This window comes from Delphinus delphis, chromosome 11 (assembly GCF_949987515.2).
Source record: "Delphinus delphis chromosome 11, mDelDel1.2, whole genome shotgun sequence".
Lineage (NCBI taxonomy): Eukaryota > Metazoa > Chordata > Mammalia > Artiodactyla > Delphinidae > Delphinus > Delphinus delphis.
Genome location: NC_082693.1, coordinates 74,825,821 through 74,850,237, shown reverse-complemented (window position 1 = coordinate 74,850,237; position 24,417 = coordinate 74,825,821). Strand labels below are relative to the sequence as shown.

The window sequence follows — 24,417 nt, the reverse complement described above, 5'->3', positions numbered from 1 at the left end:
TGAGCCTGCGTGTCTGGAGCCTGTGCTCCCCAACGGGAGAGGCCACAACAGTCAGAGGCCCACGTACCGCAAAAAAAAAAAAAAAAAAAAAAAAAACTTCCAACAAACAAAAGTCCAGGACCAGATGACTTCACAGGCGAATTCTATCAAACATTTAGAGAAGAGCTAACACCCATTCTTCTCAAACTTTTCCAAAAAATCGCAGACAAAGGAACACTCCCAAACTCATTCTATGAGGCCACCATCACCCTGATACCAAAACCGGACAAACATACTACAAAAAAAGAAAATTACAGAGCAATATCACTGATGAACATAGATGCAAAAATCCTCAACAAAATACTAGGAAACAGAATCCAACAATGCATTAAAAGGATCATACACCATTACCAAGTGGGATTTATCACAGGGATGCAAGGATACTTCAATATAAGCAAATCAATCAATGGGATACACCATATTAACAAACTGAAGATGAAAAACCATATGATAATCTCAACAGATGCAGAAAAAGCTTCTGACAAAATTCAACACCCATTTATGATAAAAACTCTCTAGAAAGTGGACAAACAGCGAACCTACCTCAACATAATAAAGGACATATATACAACAAACCCACAGCAAACATCATTCTCAATGGTGAAAAACGGAAAGAATTTCCTCTAAGATCAGGAACAAGACAAGGATGTCCACTCTCATCACTATTATTCAACATAGTTTTGGAAGTCCTAGCCACGGCAGTCAGAGAAGAAAAAGAAATAAAAGGAATACCAATTGGAAAAGAAGGAGTAAAACTGTCACTGTTTGCAGATGACATGATACTATATATAGAGAATCCTAAAGATGTCACCAGAAAACTACTAGAGCTCATCAGTGAACTTGGTAAAGTTGCAGGATACAAAATTAATGCACAGAAATCTCCTGCATTCCTATAAACTAATGATGAGAAGTCTGAAATAGAAATTAAGGAAACATTCCCATTTACCATTGCAACAAAAAGAATAAAGTACTTAAGAATAAACCTACCTAGGGAGACAAAAGACCTGTATGCAGAAAACTATAAGACACTGATCAAAGAAATTAAAGATGATAGAAACAGATGGAGAAATATACCATGTTCTTGGATTGGAAGAATGAATATTGTGAAAATGACTATACTATCCAAAGCAGATTCAATGCAATCCCTATCAAATTACCAATGGCATTTTTTACAGAAGTAGAACAAAAAATCTTAAAATTTTTACGGAGACACAAAAGACCCCGAATAGCCAAAGCAGTCTTGAGGGGAAAAAAAGGATATGGAAGTATCAGACTCCCTGACTTCAGACTATACTACAAAGCTACAGTAATTAAGACAATATGGTACTGGCACAAAAACAGAAATATAGATCAATGGACAGGATAGAAAGCCCAGAGATAAACCCATGCACCTATGGTCACCTTACTTTTGATAAAGAAGCAAGAATATCCAATGGAGAAAAGACAGCCTCTTCAATAAGTGGCACTGGGAAACCTGGAGAGCTACATGTAAAAGAATGAAATTAGAACACTCCCCAACACCATACACAAAATAAGCTCAAAATGGATTAGAGACCTAAATTTAAGACTGGACACAATAAAACTCTTAGAGGAAAACATAGGAAGAACACTCTTTGACATAAATCACAGCAAGATCTTTTTTGATACACTTCTTAGAGTAATGGAAATAAAACCAAAAATAAACAAATGGGACCTAATGAAACTTAAAAGCTTTTGCAAAGCAAAGGAAACTACAAACAAGAAGAAAAGACAACCCTCAGAATGGGAGAAAATATTTGCAAATGAATCAGTGGACAAAGGATTAATCTCCAAAATATATAAACAGCTCATGCAGCTCAGTATTAAAAAAAACAAACAATCCAATCCAAAAATGGACAGAAGACCTAAATAGACATTTCTCCAAAGAAGACATACAGATGGCCAAGAAGCACATGAAAAGCTGCTCAACATCACTAATTATTAGAGAAATGCAAATCAAAACTACTATGCGGTATCACCTCACACCAGTTAGAATGGGCATCATCAGAAAATCTACAAACAACAGATGCTGGAGAGGGTGTGGAGAAAAGGGAACCTTCTTGTACTGCTGGTGGGAATGTAAATTGATAACAGGCACTATGGAGAACAGTATGGAGGTTCCTTAAAATCGAAAAATACGATTACCATATGACATAGCAATCCCACTACTGGGCATATACTCAGAGAAAACCATAATTCAAAAAGACACGTGCACCCCAATCTTCATTTCAGCACTATTACAATCACCAGGACATGGAAGCAACCCAAATGCCCATCGACAGACGAATGGAAAAAGAAGATGTGGTACATATATACAATGGAATATTACTCAAGTCATAAAAAGGAACAGAACTGAGTCATTTGTAGAGACGTGGATGGATGTAGAGACTGTCATACAGAGTGAAGTACGTTAGAAAGAGAAAAACAAATAATGTATATTAACGGATATATGTGGAACCTAGAAAAATGGTACAGATGTACCGGGCTGCGGGGCAGAGACCGAGACAAAGATGTACAGAACAAATGTATGGACACCAAGGGGGGAATGTGTGGGTGGTGGTGGTGGTGTGCTGAATTGGGCGACTGGAATTGATATATATACACCAATATGTATAAAATGTATAACTAATAAGAATCTGCTGTATAAAAAAAATAAATTAAAAAAAAAGCAGAGGAATCACTCCCAATTTATAGAACATGAGATATCCCCTGAAAGACCAACAAACAACGAAACAGACCAGTCTATAATACTAGATCCCAAGTTCAAAAAGGAGGTAATAAAAAGAAAACTGTAGAAATTAAGAATATTGAGAGGAATGAAGATTACTGTAACAAGGAACTATAAACTATAAAGAGAAGCCAATTAAATTTAGAAAACTCATTTGCAGAAACAAAAGCCAAGCTAAAGGCAATAAATAGCAAACTAAACAATGCAGAGGAACAAATAAGTGATCTAGAAATTAGAATAATGGAAATCATGCAATCAGAACAGCAGACAAAAGGACAAATGTAAAAGAATGAAAGCTATATACGAGACTTATGGGATAATATAAAGCAAGCCAATCTACACATAATAGGGATTCCAGAAGGAGAAGAGAAAAGGGAATCAAAAATGTATTTGAAGAAATTGTGGCTGAAAAATTCCCAAACTAAAGAAGGAAACAGATATCCAAGTACAGGAAAGTCCCAAACAAGATGAACACAAACAGACTTATATGAAGATGTATTAAAATTAAAATAGCAAAAGTTAAAGAGAGGATTCTAAAGAGAAAAACAGAGTTAGTTAAAAGGGAACCCGCATAAGGCATTCAGCTGATTTCTCTACAGAAAATGTTGTAGGCCAGAGGGGAGTGGAAAGATATGTTCAATGTCCAGAAAGGGGAAAACCTGCAACCTAGGATATTCTACCCAGCAAGATTATCATTTAGAATAGAAGGAGATATAAAGAATTTCTCAAACAAAACTAACAAAACAAAAAGAAATAAAAACTAAAAGAACACAGCAATACTAAACTATCCTAAAAGAAATATTGAAAGGTCTTCTCTAAATAGAAAAGAAGAATCTATAGGAATAAGAATCTATAGGAATAAGGAATAAGAAAGTCACAATTGGAAAATAAATCACTTAAATAAGCCAGTATATAGATTACAATTATTTTGTGTGTGTGTGAAAGCAATGATAACTACAATAAAGAGCAAAGTGATAAACATGAAGATATAAAAGAGGACATCAAAATCATAAAATGTGGGGGGAGGGGTAAGAAAATGTAGACTTTTTTAGAAGACTTTTTTCAGAATATGGTTGAACCTATATGACTATGAATCTAATACAAGTAGATATAGTAATGGGTTAACATACTTGTAAAACAGGGCAACAAAAAATCAAAAACATACAACAGATTCAGAAAAACCAAAAACAAAAGAACTCAAGCATAACACAAAAATCATCAAACCACAAGAGGAAAAACAAAAAGAAAAAGAAAGGAACAAAGAGGAAATACAAAATCAACTGAAAAATAAGGTTTAAAATGGCAATAAATACATATCTATCAACAATTACCTTAAGTGTCAATGGACAAAATGTTCCAATCTAAACACATAGAGTGGCAGATTAGATAATAAAAAAGAGTGGCAGATTAGATAATAAAACAAGAGCCTACAATATGCTGCCTACAAGAGACCCACTTTAGGGCGAAGGATACACAGATTTAAAGTGAGGAGATGGAAAAAGGTGTTTTATGAAAATGGAAATGACAAGAAAGTGGGAGTAGCAGTACTTATATGAGACAAAATAGACTTTAAAACAAAGGCCATAAAGAAAGATAAAGAAGGACACTATAAAATGATAAAAGAATCAATACAGGGCTTCCCTGGTGGCACAGTCGTTGAGAGTCCGTCTGCCGATGCAGGGGACACGGGTTCGTGCCCTGGCCCGGGAGGATCCCACATGCTGCGGAGCGGCTGGGCCCATGGGCCATGGCTGCTGGGCCTGCGCGTCCGGAGCCTGTGCTCCGCAATGGGAGAGGCCCCAACAGTGAGAGGCCCGTGCCAAAAAAAAAAAAAAAAAAAAAAATCAATACAAAAAGAGGATATTACACTTGTTAACATATATGCACCCAATATAGGAGCTCCTAAATAGAGAAAACAAGTAATAGGAAACATGCTAGGACACAAAGCAAGCCTTACTATATGTAAGAGGACAGAAATTATTTCAAGCATCTTTTCTGACCACAACAGCATGAAACCAGAAATCAACCACAGAAAGAGAAACGAGAAAAAAATGATTACATGGAGACTAAACAACAGGCTACTAAAAAACCAATGGATCAACAATGAAATCAAAGAGGAAATTAAAAAATATCTTGAGACAAATGACAATGAAAACACAACTATACAAAATCTCTGGGATGCAGCAAAAGCAGTCCCATGAGGGAAGTCCATAGTGATACAGGCCTTCTTCAAAAAATAAAATAAATCTCAAATGACCTAACTTACCACCTAAAAGAATTAGAAAAAGAAGAACAAACAAAGCCTAAAGTCAGCAGAAGGAAGGAAATAATAAAGATCAGAGAGGAAGTAAGTAAAATAGAAATCAAAAAAACAATAGAAACAAATCAATAAAATCAAGAGCTGATTTTTTTGAAAGGGTAAACAAAATCGACAAACCTCTGACCAGGCTCATCAAGAAGAAAAGAGACAGGACTTCCCTGGTCGTACAGTGGTTAAGAATCTGCCTGCCAATGCAGGGGACACGGGTTCGAGCCCTGGTCTGGGAAGATCCCACATGCCACAGAGCAACTAAGCCTGTGCACCACAACTACTGAGCCTGTGCTCTAGAGCCCGTGAGCCACAACTACTGAGCCTGCACGCCACAACTACTGAGCCTGCATGCCTAGAGCCCATGCTCTGCAACAAGAGAAGCCACCGAATGAGAAGCCCACACTGCAATGAAGAGTAGCCCCTGCTTCCCACAACTAGAGAAAGCCCGCACGTAGCAACAAAGACCCAATGCAGCCAAAAATAAATAAATAAATATTAAAAAAAAATCAGTGAGGAAAAGTAGGATAATCCATTAAATTGGACTCAGGTTGGGTAATCTGCCCAAAGTCACACAGCCCATAAGTGGTGGGTCAGTGATTCTGTCTGACTTCGAGTGTCTGATGTTCTCACTCCACAACTTGTGCTTTTAAACATTTCGCTATCCTTGTCTATCTCTGTACTACCAAGGCTTTGACAGGGCACTGCAAACAGAAGGCATCAATGAGTGAGACCACAAAGCCATGCAGGGGGGAAAAAAAAAGAGAATAAAAGAGAGGACCCAAATAAACAAAATAAGAAGTGAAAGAGGAAAAACTGATACCACAGAAATACAAAAAAAAAAAAAAAAAAGAGAGAGAATAAGTAAAAAAGAGAATACTAAGAACAAATATATACCAACAAATTGCACAACCTAGAAGAAATGGACAAGTTTTTAGAAACATACAGCCCACCAAAACAGAATCAAGAAAAAATAAATAAATTGAACAGACTGATCACTAGAAGTGCAATAGAATCTGTAATTTAAAAAACTCCTTGCAAACAAAAGTCTGGGATCAAATGGGTTCACTGGGGAATTCTACCAAACCTACAAAGAAGAAATTATACCAATCCTTTTCAAACTCTTCTAAAAGACTGAAGAGGAGGAACACTCCCAAATTCATTCTATGAAGCCACCCTCACTCTGATACCAAAACCAGAAAAAGACACTATCAAAAAAGAAAATTACAGGCCAATATCTTGATGAATACAGATACAAAAATTCTCAACAAAATATTAGCAAACCAAATCCAACAACACATAAAAAATATCATACACCATGATCAAGCTGGATTCATCTCAGGGTTACAAGGATGGTTCAACATATGTAAATCAATCAATGTGATATATACCACATCAACAAAAGACAAAAACCACATGATCATCTCAATAGATGCAGAAAAAGCATCTGATGAAATCAACATGTATTCATGATAAAAACACTTACCAAAGTAAGTACATAACTCAACATAATAAAAGCTATTTATGACAAACCCACAGCCAACATAATACTCAATAGTGAAAAGCTGAAAACCTTCCCATTAAAATTTGGAACAAGAAAAGGATGTCCACTCTTACCACTTATATTTAACATAGTACTGGAAGTCCTAGTCACAGCAACCAGACAAGAAAAAGAAATAAAAGGTATCTGAATTGGAAGGGAAGAGGTAAAACTGTCCTTATAGGCAGACGACATGATACTATACATAGAAAACCCTAAAGACTCCACACAAAAACTACTAGAACTGATAAACAAATTCAGCAAGGTAGCAGGATACAAGACTAACACACAGAAATCTGTTGCACTTCTTTACACTAACATGAAATATCAGAAAGGGAAAGTTAAAAAATCCTTTTTAATATCACATCAAAAAAAAAATACTTAGGAATAAACCTGACCAAGGAGTAGAGGGAGACAAGATGGCAGAGCAGAAGGACACTGAGCTCACCTGCTCTTACGAGCACACTAAAATCACAACTAACTGCTGAACAACGATTGATAAAAAGGACTGGAACCTACCAAAACAAGATTCTACATCCAAAGACATAAAAAAGAAAACATGAGACAGTAGGAGGGGTGCACTAATGATATAATCAAATCCCATACTGCCCAGGTGGGCAACCCACAAATTGGAGAATAATTATATCGAGAAGTTCTCCCACAGAAGTGAGAGCTCTGAGCCCTACGTCAGCAGAACATATGGCTTTGAAGGCTAGTAGGGCTTGATTGCAGAAGCTCCACAGGACTGGGGGAAACAGAGATTCCACTCTTGGAGGGTGCAGACAAGGTCCCATGTGCACCAGGTCCCAGGGCAAAGCAGTGACTACACAGGAGCCTGGGCCAGACCTACCTGCTGGTATTAAAGGGTCTCCTAGGGAGGCAGGGGTGGCCATGGATCTCTCTGGAGTCATAAAAGCTGGTGGTGGACATAGCGGGGACCTATGTGAACTCTGGCTGGAGGCAGACATTTTGGGTCCTTGGCACTGAGACTTGGCCCCATCCAACAGGCTATTAGCTCCAGTGCTGGGACGCCTCAGGCCAAACAACCAACAAGGTGGGAACACAGCCCCAGCCATCAGTAGACAGGCTGCCTAAAGTCATCCTGAGCCCGCAGTCACCTCTAGACACACCCCCTCACACAGCCCTGCCCACCAGAGGGCAAAGACCCAGCTCCAACCACCAGCCCCTCCCACCAGGAAGCCTGCATAACGGCTAGAGCAGTGTCAGGGGTCAGACACCAGAAGCAAGGAAACTACGATCCTGCAGCCTGCAGAACTAAGTCCACAAACATAGGTCAGAACCTAACCTGGGACCAGTTGGTCCCTGGCCCTTGACTGATGAGAGGGGAGTGTACTGTTGGCACATATAGGACTTCCCCTTCAGGGGATCACTTATCCAAGACTGAGAAACGTAACTAAGCTACTACATACATAAAAACACAAACAGAAATTTAAACACAATGAGCTGGCATAGGAATACATTGTTCCAGACGAAGGAAGAAGATAAAAACTCCAGAAGAACAACTAAGCAAAGTGGAGATAGCCAATCTACCCAAGAAAAGAGTTCAGTGTAATGACCATAAAGATGATACAAGAACTTGGGAAAAGAATGGATATATAAAGTGAGAAGTTACAAGTTTTTAGCAAAGAGTTAGAAAATATAAAAAATAACCAAACAGAGTTGAAGAATACAATAACTGAAATGAAAAAATACACCAGAAGGAATCAATAGCAGAATAAGTGATGCAGAAGAATGAATCAATGAGCTGGAAGACAGAGTGGAGGGAATCACTGCCACAGAACGGAATAAAAAAGAATGAAAAGAAATGAGGACAATTTAAGAGACTTCTGGGACAACGTCAAACACACCAATGTCTGCATTATAGGGGTCCCAGAGGAGGAGAGAGAGAGAAAGGACCTGAGAAAATATTTGAAGAGATAATAGCTGAAAACCTCCCTAACACTGGAAAGGAAACAGTCACCCAAGTCCAGTAAGTGCAGAGTCCCTTACACGATAAACCCAAGGAGGAACATGCCAAGAAACATAGTAATCAAATTGACAAAAATTAAAGACAAAGAGAAAATATTAAATAAATACAAGGGAATCCCCATAAGACTTTCAGCTGATTTTTCAGCAGAAGTTCTGAAGGCCAGAAGGGAGTGGCATGATATATTCGAAGTGATGAAAGGGAAAAACCTACAACCAAGAATACTCTACCCAGCAAGGCTCTCGTTCAGATCTGACGGAGAAATCAAAACCTTTACACAGAAGCAAAAGCAGAAAGAATTCACCGTCACGAAACCAGTTTTACAACAAATGCTAAAGGAACTTCTCTAAGTGGAAAAAAGGGCACAACTAGAAACTAGAAAATTAAAAATGGGATGGCTCACCAGACATTTAGAGAAGAGTTAACACCTATCCTTCTGAAACTATTCCAAAAAACTGCAGAGGAAGGAACACTCCCAAACTCATTCTATGAAGGCACCATCACTCTGACACCAAAACCAGACAAAGATATCACAAAAAAAGAAAATTACAGGCCAATATCACTAATGAACATAGACATGAAAATCCTCAACAAAATACTAGGAAATCAAGTCTAACAATACATTAAAAGAATCATACATCATGGTCAAGTGGGATTTATCCCAGGGCTGCAAGGATTTTTTAACATCTGCAAATCAATCAGCGTGACACACCGCATTAACAAATTGTTAAATAAAAACTTTATGATCATCTCAATAGTTGCAGAAAAAGCTTTCGATAAAATTCAGCTCCTGTTTATGATAAAAACTCTCCAGAAAGTGGGCATAGAGGGAACCTACTTCAACATAATAAAGGCCATGTATGACAAACCCACAGCAAACATCATTCTCAATGGTGAAAAACTGAAAGCATTTCCTCTAAGATCAGAAACAAGACAAGGATGTCCACTTTACCTCTATTATTCAACATAGTTTTGGAAGTCCTAGCCATGGCAATCAGCGAAGAAAAAGAAATAAAAGGAATACAAATTGGAAAAGAAGTAAAACTGTCACTGTTTGCAGATGACAAGATACTATACATAGAAAATCCTAAAGACGCTACCAGAAAAGTACTAGAGCTCATCAATGAATTTGGTAAAGTTGCAGGATACAAAATTAATGCACAGATATCTCTTGCATTCCTATACACAAATGATGAAAAATCTGAAAGAAAAATTAAGGAAACACTCTCATTTACCACTGCAACAAAATGAATAAAATACCTAGGAATAAACCTACCTAAGGAGGCAAAAGACCTGTACTCCAAAAACTATAAGATGCTGATGAAAGAAATCAAAGACGACATAAACAGATGGAAAGATATACTGTGTTCTTGGACTGGAAGAATCAATATTGTCAAAATGACTGTACTACCCAAGGCAATCTACAGATTCAATGCAATCCCTAACAAATTATCAATGGTATTTTTCACAGAACTAGAAAAAAAATTAATTTGTATGGAAACACAAAAGACCCCAAATAGCCAAAGCAATCTTGAGAAAGGAAAATGGAGCTGGAGGAACCAGACTCCCTGACTTCAGACTATACTACAAAGCTACAGTCATTAAACAGTATGGTATTGGGACTTCCCTGGAGAGTGGTGGTTAAGAATCTGCCTGCCAATGCAGGGGACATGGGTTTGAGCCCTGGTCCAGGAAGATTCCACATGCCATGGAGCAACGAAGCCCGTGTGTCACAACTACTGAGACTGCTCTCTAGAGCCCGTGAGCCACAACTACTGAACCCTCGTGCCACAACTACTGAAGCCCGTGCACCTAGAGCCGTGCTCTGCAATAAGAGAAGCCACCACAATGAGAAGCACGCACACTGCAATGAAGAGTAGCCCCTGCTCGCTGCAACTAGAGAAAGTCTGCACACAGCAACGCAAACCTAACACAGCCAAAAATAAATAAATAAAATAAATTTATTAAAAAAAAAGAGTTGTTTGAGAAAGTACTTGGCAAAACATTATGCATTATAAAAATATCATATGTCATCATTACAACAGTGCATCCCTTATTCCTTTCCCTAAATATCTTTGGATGCTGTATATATTTTATATATAAATATAAACTTCTGTGTCACAGTTGTTACAGGATTTTCCAGTTACTTGAAAACAATGTCTGAGCCTTGTTAAATTATTCTCTGCCCTAGCATGGAAGGGAGAGGAATGAACCTGGATTCTCCCTAGTTTGGGGGCTTGGCGAGGGTCTCATCCATAAGCTTCCAGGGAAAACTTTTGCAACAAGATTATTCATACCCTGGAAATCTAATGAGCTTTCAGGTTTTGGTTTGAGTAGCAAAGAAAACATTGAAAGGATGAAGCTACAAAAATAGAGCCAAGTCTCTTTCCAACATCATTCATGCCACGCCCAGGTTTCCCGGCACATCCTGGCCATGGCAAAGATGCACCAATTCACAGCAAAGTTGTTGGAAACTGTGTGTGGTGGCCATTCCTCCCACAGCTCTGAGGTGATGCTCTGGCAGGTGCTTCCTGCAGCTGCAGGGAAGAGCTGGTTTTCTGTAAAGGCTTGGACCATTTTCTTGGGTCATGAAAAGGGCTCTGGCATAATACTGAAAGGCTGAAAGGTACGGTTCAGACTAAAGACATGTCAAAAAGGGGTTAAAGGAAGTAGGGAAGGCAAGGAAAATTCTTTTGTTTTGCTTATTAGCAAACACTGAAGGTCCCTAGCAGAGATTCCTTGTTCTAACAACACTTTGGGACCCATAGCCACCATGCTGGACAACTTCAGGGGCAGTGTTTACACTGTGTGCTCTGACGTCCTCCAGGAAGCACCATTCACACAGAATACAAGGTAAATGGTGCGCCCAGCTTTTGTGCAACAGGACCTTGCTGGGGCCAAATCCTGCAAGAGCCAAACCTCTAGTAACAAACAAAGCCTCAGTTCCTACTCTAGTTTTCTCACCAATTCCTTCCAAAAACAAACCAATGAACAAATAAAGCACTGTAAAGCTCCAGCCAAAATCTCAGGAGGGACATTAGATGATCAGTGTTTCCAGAAGTGCACCATTTAAAATCCTAAGTATGCAGAGGATGATGTCTTTATAAGGAAAGCAGGTTTGTAGTTAGAATGTATGGTTGATCATTTATTTTCCTTCTTTCCCATTTAATTTGGGTCTAATAATCCCTAGTACCTGTTATATCCAAAGAGTCTCAGGAAAAATATAAAAGAAACTGGTACTTTACTTTTAAATAAATTCTGAAGTCCCCTCTCTGCCTCAGACTCTCAAGATAAAAGACAGCAGCTGAGTAATTCAGGCAGTAGGTCTGGTGGCTCTGACACAGGCTTCCTTGGAAATACTGCAAGAGGAGAAGGACAGAAGGAGAATGATTGGAAGCAAAGAGAGCACAGACAGACTTTCTCTTTCTCTTCACTTTTATCAGCAACTAGAACAGGGAAAGTGGAGGAGGCACCATTATCAAGTAGGAGCTATGACTGCATGGATAGTAACAGGTAATCTTCAAAATAAACATTGTTTAAAAAACCCCCGATATCCCTATAATAAACAGTTAACTCCTCAATAAGTTGCCTTTTTTTTTTTTTTTGCCCATAAAGAAAATTCTATTTAGGACATATTGATTTAATTCACCCTTGCACTTATGCTTTGTTGAGGCCTACACACCACACTGCATGGAACCTGATAACAAACACCTCCTTTGGTTTCACTGCTCATGTTGTTGTCAAGCTTGTGTTCGTAGTAAGTGATTAAAGTGACAACATCTGACCTTTCACGAAATCTTCCTCAAAAATATCCACATACTGAATTCTCCTTCCAGCTTCTAAAAATAGAGAGTCAAATTTGGGGCACCTCTACTAAATGTAGTTTCGTAGCGTGCGTTTTATGTGCTTGTCTTACCCAATCTAACACTTGTGTTCCTTCTTCATTATGCTTACGTAATGCCTTAAACTTGCTATAATGACTACACATTCGTAAGCCATATCAAACTTATTTTAAAATGAGGCAAGTGGCCAATTCGTATGTATACATTCATATGTATAATGGTCAAACTGGGCACATCTCAGTTAAGTGTCTGTCTCGGGAATGACAGTTATTCTTTTCTCTTCACCAATGTTTCTGGCTCCTTACTGGCAGACACTCTCTTTAGGAATCCATAGTGCCTACCACGTTGCTAAGCCTACGTGCTCCTTGAGAGGTTTATTAATTAGTATAATGAGTCCCATTAGGGAATTTCCAATAGTGTCATAATGTGGTGAATGGGAGAAGGAAGACACACTTGCTGTAACATTATAACTGCAGTGAGTAGAGACAGCAGACCAAGCCTAACAGGCCAGTAAAGGAAGTGACAGTAGTAAAGGCAGAAATAACAAAAACCTAGAAAAATATTTTGCTATAGGACCTCAGAAGACAAAACGCTATGGGGGGAAATGTCAAGTTTTGCCTTCAAGAAGAAGTAATTTGAAAGCTGATAATGTGAATTAATTTTTTCCTGGGGGGTTGGTGATAGCTGGGGGCTTGGAAATAAACAGAAGGTCTTCTCACAGGTCACCTTGAGATGCTTGAGAAAGGCCATTATGAGGAGCCTGCTGTGAAGACCATAAACAGTCAGGCTTAGAAATGCAGCTCTACAACCCACTGGCTACGTGAACTTGGCCAAGTGATTTAACTTCTCCAAGCCTCAGCTTCCTTCTCAGCGACTTCTCAGATGGCTTTTGTGTAGATAACAAACGTCCCAATCTTCCACTGGTGAGCTTCTTGTGAGACACCGTGGTAGACTGTTATCACTGCTCATCTAGTTCCCTTTCCTGGGGAGGAATATATAGGCCCACTCCACCGAGGGTAAGCTTGGCCATGTGACTTTCTTAGGCCGATGAAATGTGAACAGACATGCCAGAAACTTGAAGAGTCAGTAAGAGCTCTGCCTCAGTCTCTTACGTCTTTGCCCTTGAGACTGGTAACATTCCAGGTGGTGGGTACTCCCTCAGCAGCGGTCCCAGAGCGAGGACAAAGTAGGAGCAGAGCATAGGTGAGATATGAAACCAAGCCACTGAGATTTGGAGTTTGTTCCTGTGGTATAACTGAAATTAACCTGACTCATGTAGGCCTTTTTAAATTTAGGAAACACTTTTATAGCCCATCTTTACACATCTGTAATGTAACAGGAAGCATTCATCTGTGGGTATTATTATTGACTTTCAGCAAAGGGTCTACGCTGTAGTAGGCTGTAAGTGCACTTACGCTACAGTCTGAATATGTGTGTTCCCCTCAAATTCACATGTTGAATCCTAACCCCCAATGTGACAGTATTAGGAGGTGGGCCCTTTAGGAGATGATTAGGTCATAAAGGTGGAGCCCCCATTAATGAGATTAATGCCCTTATAAAATAGGCTCCAGGCAGCTGTCTAGCCCCTTCCGCTATGCAAAGGATACAGTAAGAGGTCTTTGACTGGAAGAGGGCCCTCACATGACCTGGGCACTACCCTGATCTCAGACTTCCACCCTCCAGAACTGTGAGAAATTGATTTCCGTTGCTTATAAGCTACGCAGTCTGTGGCACTTCATTATAGCCGCCTGAGCAGACTAAGACAACTTACGTGTTTTGATGAGAAGTTGATATTTCTCCAGACTATTTACTAAAAACTACATTAAAAATAAATTCTAGGATGCCAGGTCTTGGTGCTAATGTCCCAAGCAAGATGTCAGCCTTTAGATGAGTATTCCCGGATGTTTGCCACCAGCTTCTATGTCCCGAGCAAGAGCCACAAAATGAAACACCCAATATAATGGGTGTTTATGCTCTTTTGTGCTTCCACCCATTACCATGAGAAGAGGATGACCAGGCTAGTGCACTGATCCAAGGAGATGGATAGAGCCAAGTGGAGCAAAGCCCACCAGTTGTCCTAGCCTTTGATGGAGTAAAGAAATTATCAAGAAAACCAAGGGGACTTCAGACCTTGAACCAATACACATCCAGATATTCATGTCCATTATGTAACTTACTAAGGGCTCTGCCCCTTTGTCTAACAAAAACAAAAAATGTGTATCATGTGATGGTCCTAAAAAAAAGATAATTTCTGACTCTAAAGGAATTGAGAGAGTGTGAGATTTTCGGTAATTCCCAACACTTTACATTCTTTCTCTTGTTTTTCAAAGCTTTTCTTATTCTAATCTGCTTTCGAAGGTCACTGAAAGATCTCCCCACTTTATACCTAATTTTTGCTTGTTTTGCCTTGTTAAACTGTCCTTCTTCTTCATATCTCACCTCAAGCGTCATCGCCCCAGGAAGAATTTCCTGTCTGTAACTACTTCACCATCTGCCCCAACCTAGAAGTTTTCCTTCATAATATCTATGTTCCTTTTTTCCCCAGCATTGATCTCAATTTGATTATATAATCATTAGTGTCATCATTGGATTAATTTCTTCCCCACTAGACTGAAAACTCCCCCAAAGCAGGGGGTGTGTCTAATTCTGCACATTACTGTGCACAGGGTATCAGTCCCACACGTAAGTACTTAGTAAGTGCTCGATAAACCTCAATCTATGTTTCTTTAAGTAGATTGCAACAATTTAAATCTTGCTAAATGAGCATAGACAGGGACTGAATTAAAAAGCTCAAAGTAGGGGAAGAGGTTCAAATACCTACTTAAGAAAAAAAATAGCATTTATCAGACCACGGGTACAAGTTTTCCTCTTTTCTCCTCCTTTCATACACAGAAGTCTTATTAAGGGTGTTAATGGATTTGAAGGTTTATTTTGTTCCTTTCAGACAGCCTGGCACTTTTGTTAGAAGAACAACTGAACCATGTAATTAGCCTACACAAACTACTGCCATGAATACAGCTTTAAATTGAAGTCATTTGAAAACCAGACTTGAAAAGGGCTTTTCCATGCATGCAGATTTTTGTCTTAATAAAACCCACACAGGAGAGATGACAATGGAGAAACAGATTCTGCAAGTTATTTCTGAAAATGTTGATTGGTGGGGAAAGGGATAGTTCCCTTGTGGGAGGGTGCAGGTGGAACCTTCCCAGGAACAACAATAACAACGATTAAGGAGATATAAACAACTATCCTGAGAGGTAGGTGAATTTATCACATAGAAGCTGAGATCTCCCATACGGATTTTACCTTTGTGAGCACAGAAATGAAATCCAACGATGGTAAAGTCTCAGAAGTGTCGACATAGTCCTTGAAGATGTGGAAAAGACTTCACAAAACCAAAGCTTGTCTAGGGCCAGAGAGAAAGAAAACAAGAGTAGGTATACTTCCAGGGGTAAGAAATAAAAATCTGATGAACTTCAAATGTCATTCTCACAGATGTTTTCCATTTCAAATTTATCTCCCGGCAAAATTCAAAGATTTATTTTCCTCTACTTTCCAATACATATTTTCTTATAAGTTTTTCTTATAAATGAATTCTTGTTGGTACCTCACTTCCTTTTTTAGAGGAAAGATATTATTTATTTATAATATATGTGAGAAAGAACATTCATTTGACAATAGACATTTACGGTGATGACGGAGATCTTAGGAATTCTTTTTTTGTATTTAACATCATTTATTGAGGAAATTCATGTATTCAACATTACTTATTGAGACTTCCCATGTACTCAGCACTGTTCAAGGTCTTCTGGATACAGCAGTGAACAAGATGGGTTCCTGAGCATATTCTAGAAGGTGTTCAGAGCTTGTATTCTAGAGGAAATATGGAACATTGCCCAAATTTTTGTGTCATCCTTGCATAGGAACCATGCTAATCCTTTTATCGCTCCAATTTTAGTACATGTCCTGCTGAAGTGAGCCCTATGTTTACTTTCTTAAAGAGCCATGGAAGAATTTTTTAAAATGTTACTAAAGGCTAACTAATAACTGCCATCTATTGGAAAGATACCAATGGATGTGTAGGTTTCCTTATTAACCTGAACTCCCGACCATAAGATTGAATGGGGATGAAATATGGAAGAAACCATATTCCATGTTCCAATATGGAATACAAGCCAGAAGAATAGACTAAGCATGAATTTTCATCATCCTCTGGTGAATTTTAACACATGGCTACTGGAATCTTCCTACTTTGGCTCACCTGACTTAACTCCTCCAGGTTTGCAAAAAGTCTCCATAAATCCACATCCAGGAGATAGTCATGAGTCTGTAGGTATTTTAATGTATTCATGAAGATCTTAAAAAAAAAAAAAAAAAAGCACATTACTTTGTTTTTCAATTTTGATATTTGCCCTTTGCAAGAACATTAAACATAAACCTCCCGAGTATAATTTTACAAAACAACTTGGAGATCAGTATTTTCAATCGTTAAGAGGTATGCTAAACACGACTGATGACATTTAAGCCCCCACAGAACATACGGGAGAGGTGCTCTTCTGTGTGAAGCTGCTGCTGCTTTGTGAGCCCTAACAACACTCCTGTTGAACATAATCTGTTCAGATGGGCTTTCTCTGCTCCCAGTGCCAAAGAAATCGCCAAGGTTCTCTTCTTGCCAACAGCACGTGAGACCAAAACAACATTCATACTGAGTTCTTATTTATTCCTTTCTCTGTGAAAGACCCAAATGTCCTTTACTTTCGGGAAATTAAAACTAGAGAACTAATGAGTTAATACCTGATAACTGGTAAGATGTTTAGATGTGGATAAAGCCATTAAATATTAATGAAAACACTGAGAGAGGCTTTATGTCATTACTTGATTTGATATTTTCCTACAAGAGAAGAACTACAGCAAGTCGATCCTCACAGAATACCTGCCTCTCATTCTATAAACTAAAGAGAGATCAATTTATTGAAACAGGAATACTTTGTATAAATATGATGAAGCATTCAAAGGGACCAAATATTTCAAGAACTATAGGTGTGAAAAGACTGGACTTTAGACCACCAGCGTTCTCCAATTCCCATTTCCATATTTCTTAATTAATGCAGTAAATGGTTCTTGAACTTGCATCAGAATCATCTAGAGGCCTTGTTAAACTGGAGGTTAGCAGGACCTACCCCAAGTCTTTCTGATTCAGTAGGTCTCTGATGGGGTCTGAGAATATGGGTTTCTAACAAGCTCCCAAGTGATTCTGATGCTACTGGTCCAGGGACCACACTTTGAGAACCACTGGCTCAGAGTTTCCCCCAGTCCAGGAAGCATCAGTTGTCTGGAAATCTGTCAATATCCAAGCATTTAAAGCATGTAATTGTAAGAAACAGAAATCATTAGTTCAGATAAATTGGGAAAATTTAGAAAAAACCATCTTTGTGCTATAAGATTATTTTCTTTATAGAAATTTTTGCCATTTAAGGAAAACATTGAGTCTTTCAGTGAATTTATTTTATTATTTGAGTTACAAAGTTCCAATTTACAAGTAACTTTGGGAAATTCATATTGATTGTGTAAAGAGAGGTACTTATATACTTTAAATACACTGGGGCATTTGAAAATAAACTCAAATTGGCTTTCTTTTAAGCAGAAAAATGCTAGTTTAAAAAGCTTATGTAGCTTATAGTGGGATGGAAAGTTCTGTACTGTCTATTAGGGCAAGGGAGGTAGCAGAGCTCACAGGGTAAGTGCTCTGCAGTGAACATCTATTGGGTACCACTCAGATTCAGTGCCCCCCCTTCCCTAATATCATCCCAGTTTTCACCTCAGCATCTACTCTTCCTCATACCTTGAATGTGATCATCTTAAGCCAATGAGCACTTACTTTCCTTCCTTATCCGGGTAGCTGGCTCAGAAGTGGGCATGTGACTTAAGCCAGTCCAATCAGAATGACAATCAAGACTTTGGCTATGAGTGCGCTGAGATTCTCTCTCTCTCCCTTCTATTTCTCACTCTCTCCGTGGCCTCAAGGACAGCAGTCACTCTGTGACTACAACAGAAGCCACACACAGGATGACACTGATATTGTGGAAGGCAGGGATGAGGGACGAAAAGAAATTTTGTCCTTGCTTTTGATCCCCTTGATCAAACCAACCTTGAATTCTGTCTCAACTCTGGACTTTACAGTCACATGGGTCAATAAGATCCTTACCTAAGCTAGTTTTCTGTATCCTGATACAGTCTCTAAGTTTTAACTTTCTCAGTGTCTTTGTGGTTTACATTTTGCTAAAGTACTTAGCAGTATGACTGTCACAATAAATATTACTTACAGAAAAGAACATCTGTCTAGCACTTGATAGATTTCAAAGGAAACTAATCTGACCATCTCAATGATCAGATGTTATTAGACAGTCAGAGACAGTACTGTCATCTCTCTTTTATAGCTTAGAACAGGAATTGTCAAACGACAGCCTGTGGGATAAATCAGGTCTGCTACCCATTTGTGTGAATAAGGTGTAACTGTAATACAGCCACACACATTTCTTTACAAATTATCTATGGCTTCTTTTGCACTGCAATGGAGGAGTTGAGTAGTTGCAATAAAGACCACATGGCTGGCAAAGCCTAAAATATTTACTATCTGGACATTTACAGAAAGCATGCGCCAACTTGTGTTTTATGGAATGGAGGACTAGACTTTCCTAAGTTCACATGGCAAGTCAGAGGCAGATCCAGGAATTGAACTCGTGTCTCCCAACACAGTGCCTTTTCCTGTGTAAGGGAGCAGCCAGGATTCAAAAATGCTTATGGGCAGAGGCAACCTTTGGAGCAATGTGGCCCATCCTCCTCTGTGGTCTTAGAAGGCATTTGCTCCCTTCCTATCCTTTGCCCTGTGGTTCTTCTATAAGGAATTCTCTGCTCAGAGCCTCCCCAGATCAGGGCTACTGCACTGCACAACCTCAGGAGCACCATTTACATGACAGACATCGTGAACACACCGTATAATCCATCCCTCCCCACCCACCCCCGCGTTACACGTGGATGGTTGCCCTGAAAATCTGTGGCTCCGTAGCTGATAAAAAGCATTTGCCTGGCACTGTTCATAAGGGAGTATAAGAGCCAAAAGAGGAAGCTGAACGAAGGTGGGATGGTCGCCTTGAGGGTGGCTGTGAGCTCCCTGACTTGAGGAGTATGTAAGCACAGGGTGAGAATCAGGCAGAAGAGATTCAGACATCACATGGGGAGCTGGAAGGTCTCACCCAATCCTAACAGGCTATGTTTAAGAAAAGAATGAAGAGAAACCAAGTTGCAGATAACCAAAAATAAACAAAATTTCCTTATGATCCTCTGAAAGAGGGGAGCCCACCCCATACTTCCTTCCTTCCTTCAGCATGGAAGAGAGAAACAAGTCCCTAAAGAAGCAGTGTTTTCCATCTACTACAAAAAGTAAAGCCAGCATTACCATCTTAAGAACTAATAAATGGTCCAAGAAATAAGTGCATTCACTCGTGAAGAGTTCCCACACAGCCTCTTGCTGCTTTCTCAAGTCTAATTGATTAGTAGGAAGTTTTTGATGTGTTTCCACGACTTCATTCCAGGTCTTACCCTGTATGTGGGAGAAAAGAGAGAACAAAACATTTCGATGGGTTGACCTGTTCACCCTTCCTCTGACTTGCAGTACAGCAGGAACAAGCAATCCCCCAAATCATGATTTCTCACTGCAAGCCCCAGACATCCCTCTGGGTAGAGTTATCTAAACCACAGTTCTCTCTGCATGGCTTTGGGGTATCAATTCCTCCCACGCATGGGATGGACATGCTATTTTTAGTTTAAAATGAAAACGAATTCAAATTGATGTTTTGAACTATGCTTGTGAATTTTATAAGTCCTTTTCAGTTTTTTGCAAAAAAAAAAAAAACAACCCACCAAAAGAACCCCAAACCCGGAACTGGGAAGTCTGATCCAGGTTCCACTGGTAAAACTTGTTGAAATTAATTACTGAAGAATCATGAAATAAGAGACAAAGCTTTTAAGAGACCTTCAGAAATTGTCTTATCAAAACCAACTTGTTTTGTAAATGAGGAAACTAAGGCCCAGAGGGGAATGGTTGTAACAACTATTAACATTTGTACAGGGCTTCATGGTCTACAAAGTGGTCTCACGTCCATTACCTTACTTAAGGTGAAATGACTTTCCTGAGATTTCAGTGTGCTTTAGAGCAGCGGTCCCCAACCTTTCTGGCACCAGGGACCGATTTCGTGGCAGACAATTTTTCCACAGAGGGCGGGGCGGGGGGATGGTTCAGGAGGTAATGCGAGCGATGGGGAGCGGCAGATGAAGCTTTGCTCGCTCGCCCGCTGCTCACCGCCTGCTGCGTGGCCCAGTTCCTAACAGGCCTCGGACTGGTAGGGTTGGTGACCCCTGCTTTAGAGAGAGCAGACCTCGGTCTGCCCAGGTCTGGGCTTCTCTCCTGCACTTTGCTGTTATTATGAACAAGCCAATAATCTGCCAACTTAAAATAATGGCTGAAACAACAAAAAAAGCTATGCCACACAGAAAGCAATGCATGAGATACCTTCAGTCTGTGGAACCCATAGTCCCTGAAGCCTGTAACCTTCAAAGAGGAGAGGCAGATATGTGCTTGTGTGTGTCTTTGCCCTCCTTAAAGATTGTTAGAAACAGGATTTTCAATCTTTTAACAACACACCTTTGGCAGCCTCGGCATCTTTGGTTCATTGTCCAACATGGGTGAGAACAGACTGCACATTTTGTCTATGAGTCACTAACAGGTGAGACACCATTTCTGAGCCACAGTCTGACCCACAGGACCTCAGAATGTCAGACATGGAGGACAGAGGCTGGTGAGGATGTCTGATGCAAATCTCTCATTTTACTAATAGGAAAAAAAAAAAAGACAGAGCTCAGAACACTCCTATAGCAAATAGATGGATTTCAGTCTAGCACATACCTTGTGGTCCTGGAGTCCTCATATTCTAACTTTTCCAAATGTTGGATCATAGAAGTTTACCATGAGAAGGGGCCTCGGATGTCTTAGTTCAACCCCTCACTTAGTAGATGACTAAATAAAGCCCAGAGCGTTAAAGCAACTTCTTAACATGATAATTCACAGCTGGAGAATACCAGGATATGCTAGAAACTCTAGTTTCCTTAGGATGGAACCTCTGACTCATTTTTGTTATAATTTTTATTTTAAATAATATTAGTTAAAAAATTGGATTACAGGGCTTCCCTGGTGGCACAGTGGTTGAGAGTCCGCCTGCTGATGCAGGGGACGCGGGTTCGTGCCCTTGTCCGGGAGGATCCTGCATGCCGTGGAGCGGCTGGGCCCGTGAGCCATGGCTGCTGAGCCTGTGTGTCCGGAGCCTGTGCTCTGCAACGGGAGAGGCCACAACAGTGAGAGGCCCACCTACCGCAAGAAAAAAAAAAAAAAATTGGATTACAAAGGTAATATATGGTTATTATAGAAAATCTGAGAAACAAAACCACAAAGAAAAAAAGTTACACAAAGTTACCTGTAATCTCCACCACCCCTCCCTCCCCTCGGGGTAACTATTGAAAATCTTTTTCTGATTGTATTTATAATTAATTTTTAATGGTGTCATATTTATACATCCTTTTGTAACTTGCTTCTAAACTTTATCGTGACCTTTCAATTTTTTCTGACTCATTCAATATCCTGGTGCAATGTCATGAATTACCTGCTTAAAGAGCTCATTTTACCAACTAAACCAGGAAGAAGCTATCAAATAACGAAGTGTGAGGCTTTCTAAAGTCAACTTGGCTGCATTTCAAATGAATATTTAGCACAAATCATTTTTCAACTTGTTCTACTGCCTCAGGGCACATGACGCTGGTGTGGATCTAAGCAGTTTGGTGGGCGTTTTCTGACTTTAGGTTAAGGAGCCAGAGAAGGCACAGCTTATCCGTTGTGGGGAGGCAGCTCCCTGTGTGTCTGAAAGGAGACCCCGCATCGGTTCAGAAAGTGCTAAAGGGCTGTGGCTGACTTCTCTGCTAGGGCTACGGCACTGAAAGAAGAAACTTACCAGAGACTTATAGGCTTCACAGTAGCAAAGGAATCCTGGAGCTGGTTGGGGACCTACACAGCAGCTGGGACGTATGCCTTTTGTTGATGTCTGAAACCACAGTGACTGCATGTTGTGGAAATTAAAAATCAGCAGCCAGTTGGAAAATAAAGAAGCTGAGGCAATGGAAGAGGCACTGGAGCTGTGGGAAAGGGGGCGCCAGCCCTGTCTTGAAGGACAATCACCGTGGCTTTCCAAGGGTCTGAATGACCTCCTGGCCAAAGTGCTTGGTGGATATGCTAGTGAGAAGGGAGGGGACAGTCGTCTTGGAGGAAACATTAACTCATTAGAGTTACAGACCCTTTGTTGGAACCTGTGCTGCTTCCACTATGGTGGCATTGGCTAGGAGACGCAATAAGAAGATGTGAAGGGTATCTGAGAGGATGTGGAGGATAAAGAAAAGAAGCCAAGGTTAACTCTGGGGCCTCAAATTTAATAACTAAGAGACGTGTGGAATGGAAATTTGTAGTAGGCACTGGTGACACGGAACTGGAGTAAAATGGATATACAGTCGTCCCTCAGTATCCTAGTGGGATTGGTTCCAGGACCTCTTCGGATACCAAAATCCTCAGATGCTAAAGTCCAGTTTATAAAATGGATTTACATATAATCCACACACATCCTCCCATACAGTTTAAATCATCTCTAGATTACTTGTAATACATAATGCAATGTAAATTCTGTGTAAATTGTTGCTGGTGGATGGTAAATTCAAGTTTTGCTTTTTGGAAATTTCTGGAATTTTTTTTCAAATATTTTTCATTTGTAGTTGGTTGAATTCAAGGATGCAGAATGTACAGACACAGAGGGCTGACTGTATGAGAATATATGGATTCTGTAGTTGTTGAGCTTGAATTGGCAAGCTGGTGGGAGATGCCCCTTCTCCTGAGACCCCAGACCCGATTGACAACTGACCCTGCTTTCATTTAAATGAGGAAGGAAAAATATACAAGCAGCTTATGCAGCTCAATATCAAAAAAACCAAACAACCCAATACAAAAATGGGCAGAACACCTAAACAGACATTTCTCCAAAGAAGATATACAGATTACCAACAAACACATGAAAAATGTGTAAAGATGCTCAACATCATTAATCATTAGAGATATGCAAATCAAAACTACAATGAGATATCACCTCACACCAGTTAGAATGGCCATCATCAAAAATCTACAAACAATAAATGCTGGAGAGGGTGTGGAGAAAAGGGAACCCTCCTGCACTGTTGGTGGAAATGTAAATTGATACAGCCACTATGGAGAATGGTATGGAGGTTCCTTAAACTAAAAATAGAACTACCATACGACCCAGCAATCCCACTACTGGGCATATACTCTGAGAAAAACATAATTCAAAAACAGTCATGTACCAAAATGTTCATTGCAGCTCTATTTACAATAGCCAGGACATGGATGCAACCTAAGTGTCCATCAACAGATGAATGTGGCACATAGATACCATGGAATATTACTCAGCCATAAAAAGGAATGAAGCTGAGTTATTTGTAATGAGGTGGATGGACCTAGAGTCTGTCATACGGAGTGAAGTAAGGCAGAAAGAGAAAAACAAATACCAGATGCTAACGCACATATATGGAAGCTAAAAAAACGGTACTGATGAACCTAGTGGCAGGGCAGGAATAAAGACGCAGACGTGGAGAACAGACTTGAGGATGCAGCGGGGAGGGGGAAGCTGGGATGAAGTGAGAGAGTAGCACTGACATATATACACTACCAAATGTATAATAGCTAGCTAGTGGGAAGCAGCTGCATAGCACAGGGAGATCAGCTCGGTGCTTTGTGACCACCTAGAGGGGTGGCATAGGGAGGGTGGGAGGGAGACACAAGAGGGAGGGGAC

The 24,417-nt window shown here is 39.9% G+C and overlaps 1 protein-coding gene and 1 non-coding gene across 2 annotated transcripts in view; both read right to left on the bottom strand.

The window, feature by feature from the left end:
- PLEKHG7 (pleckstrin homology and RhoGEF domain containing G7) overlaps positions 1-24,417 on the bottom strand; it is an 82,457-nt gene that overhangs the window by 39,146 nt on the left and 18,894 nt on the right. Inside the window, 7 exon segments of the mRNA XM_060025986.1 lie at positions 11,866-11,979; positions 15,769-15,850; positions 15,852-15,868; positions 16,724-16,819; positions 19,919-20,062; positions 21,032-21,090; positions 21,093-21,114. Of these exon segments, the coding sequence (XP_059881969.1) occupies positions 11,866-11,979; positions 15,769-15,850; positions 15,852-15,868; positions 16,724-16,819; positions 19,919-20,062; positions 21,032-21,090; positions 21,093-21,114 (534 nt within the window).
- Positions 16,341-16,442, bottom strand: LOC132434614 (U6 spliceosomal RNA). Its single transcript, XR_009521338.1, has one exon. It is a non-coding gene; the product is annotated as a U6 spliceosomal RNA (small nuclear RNA).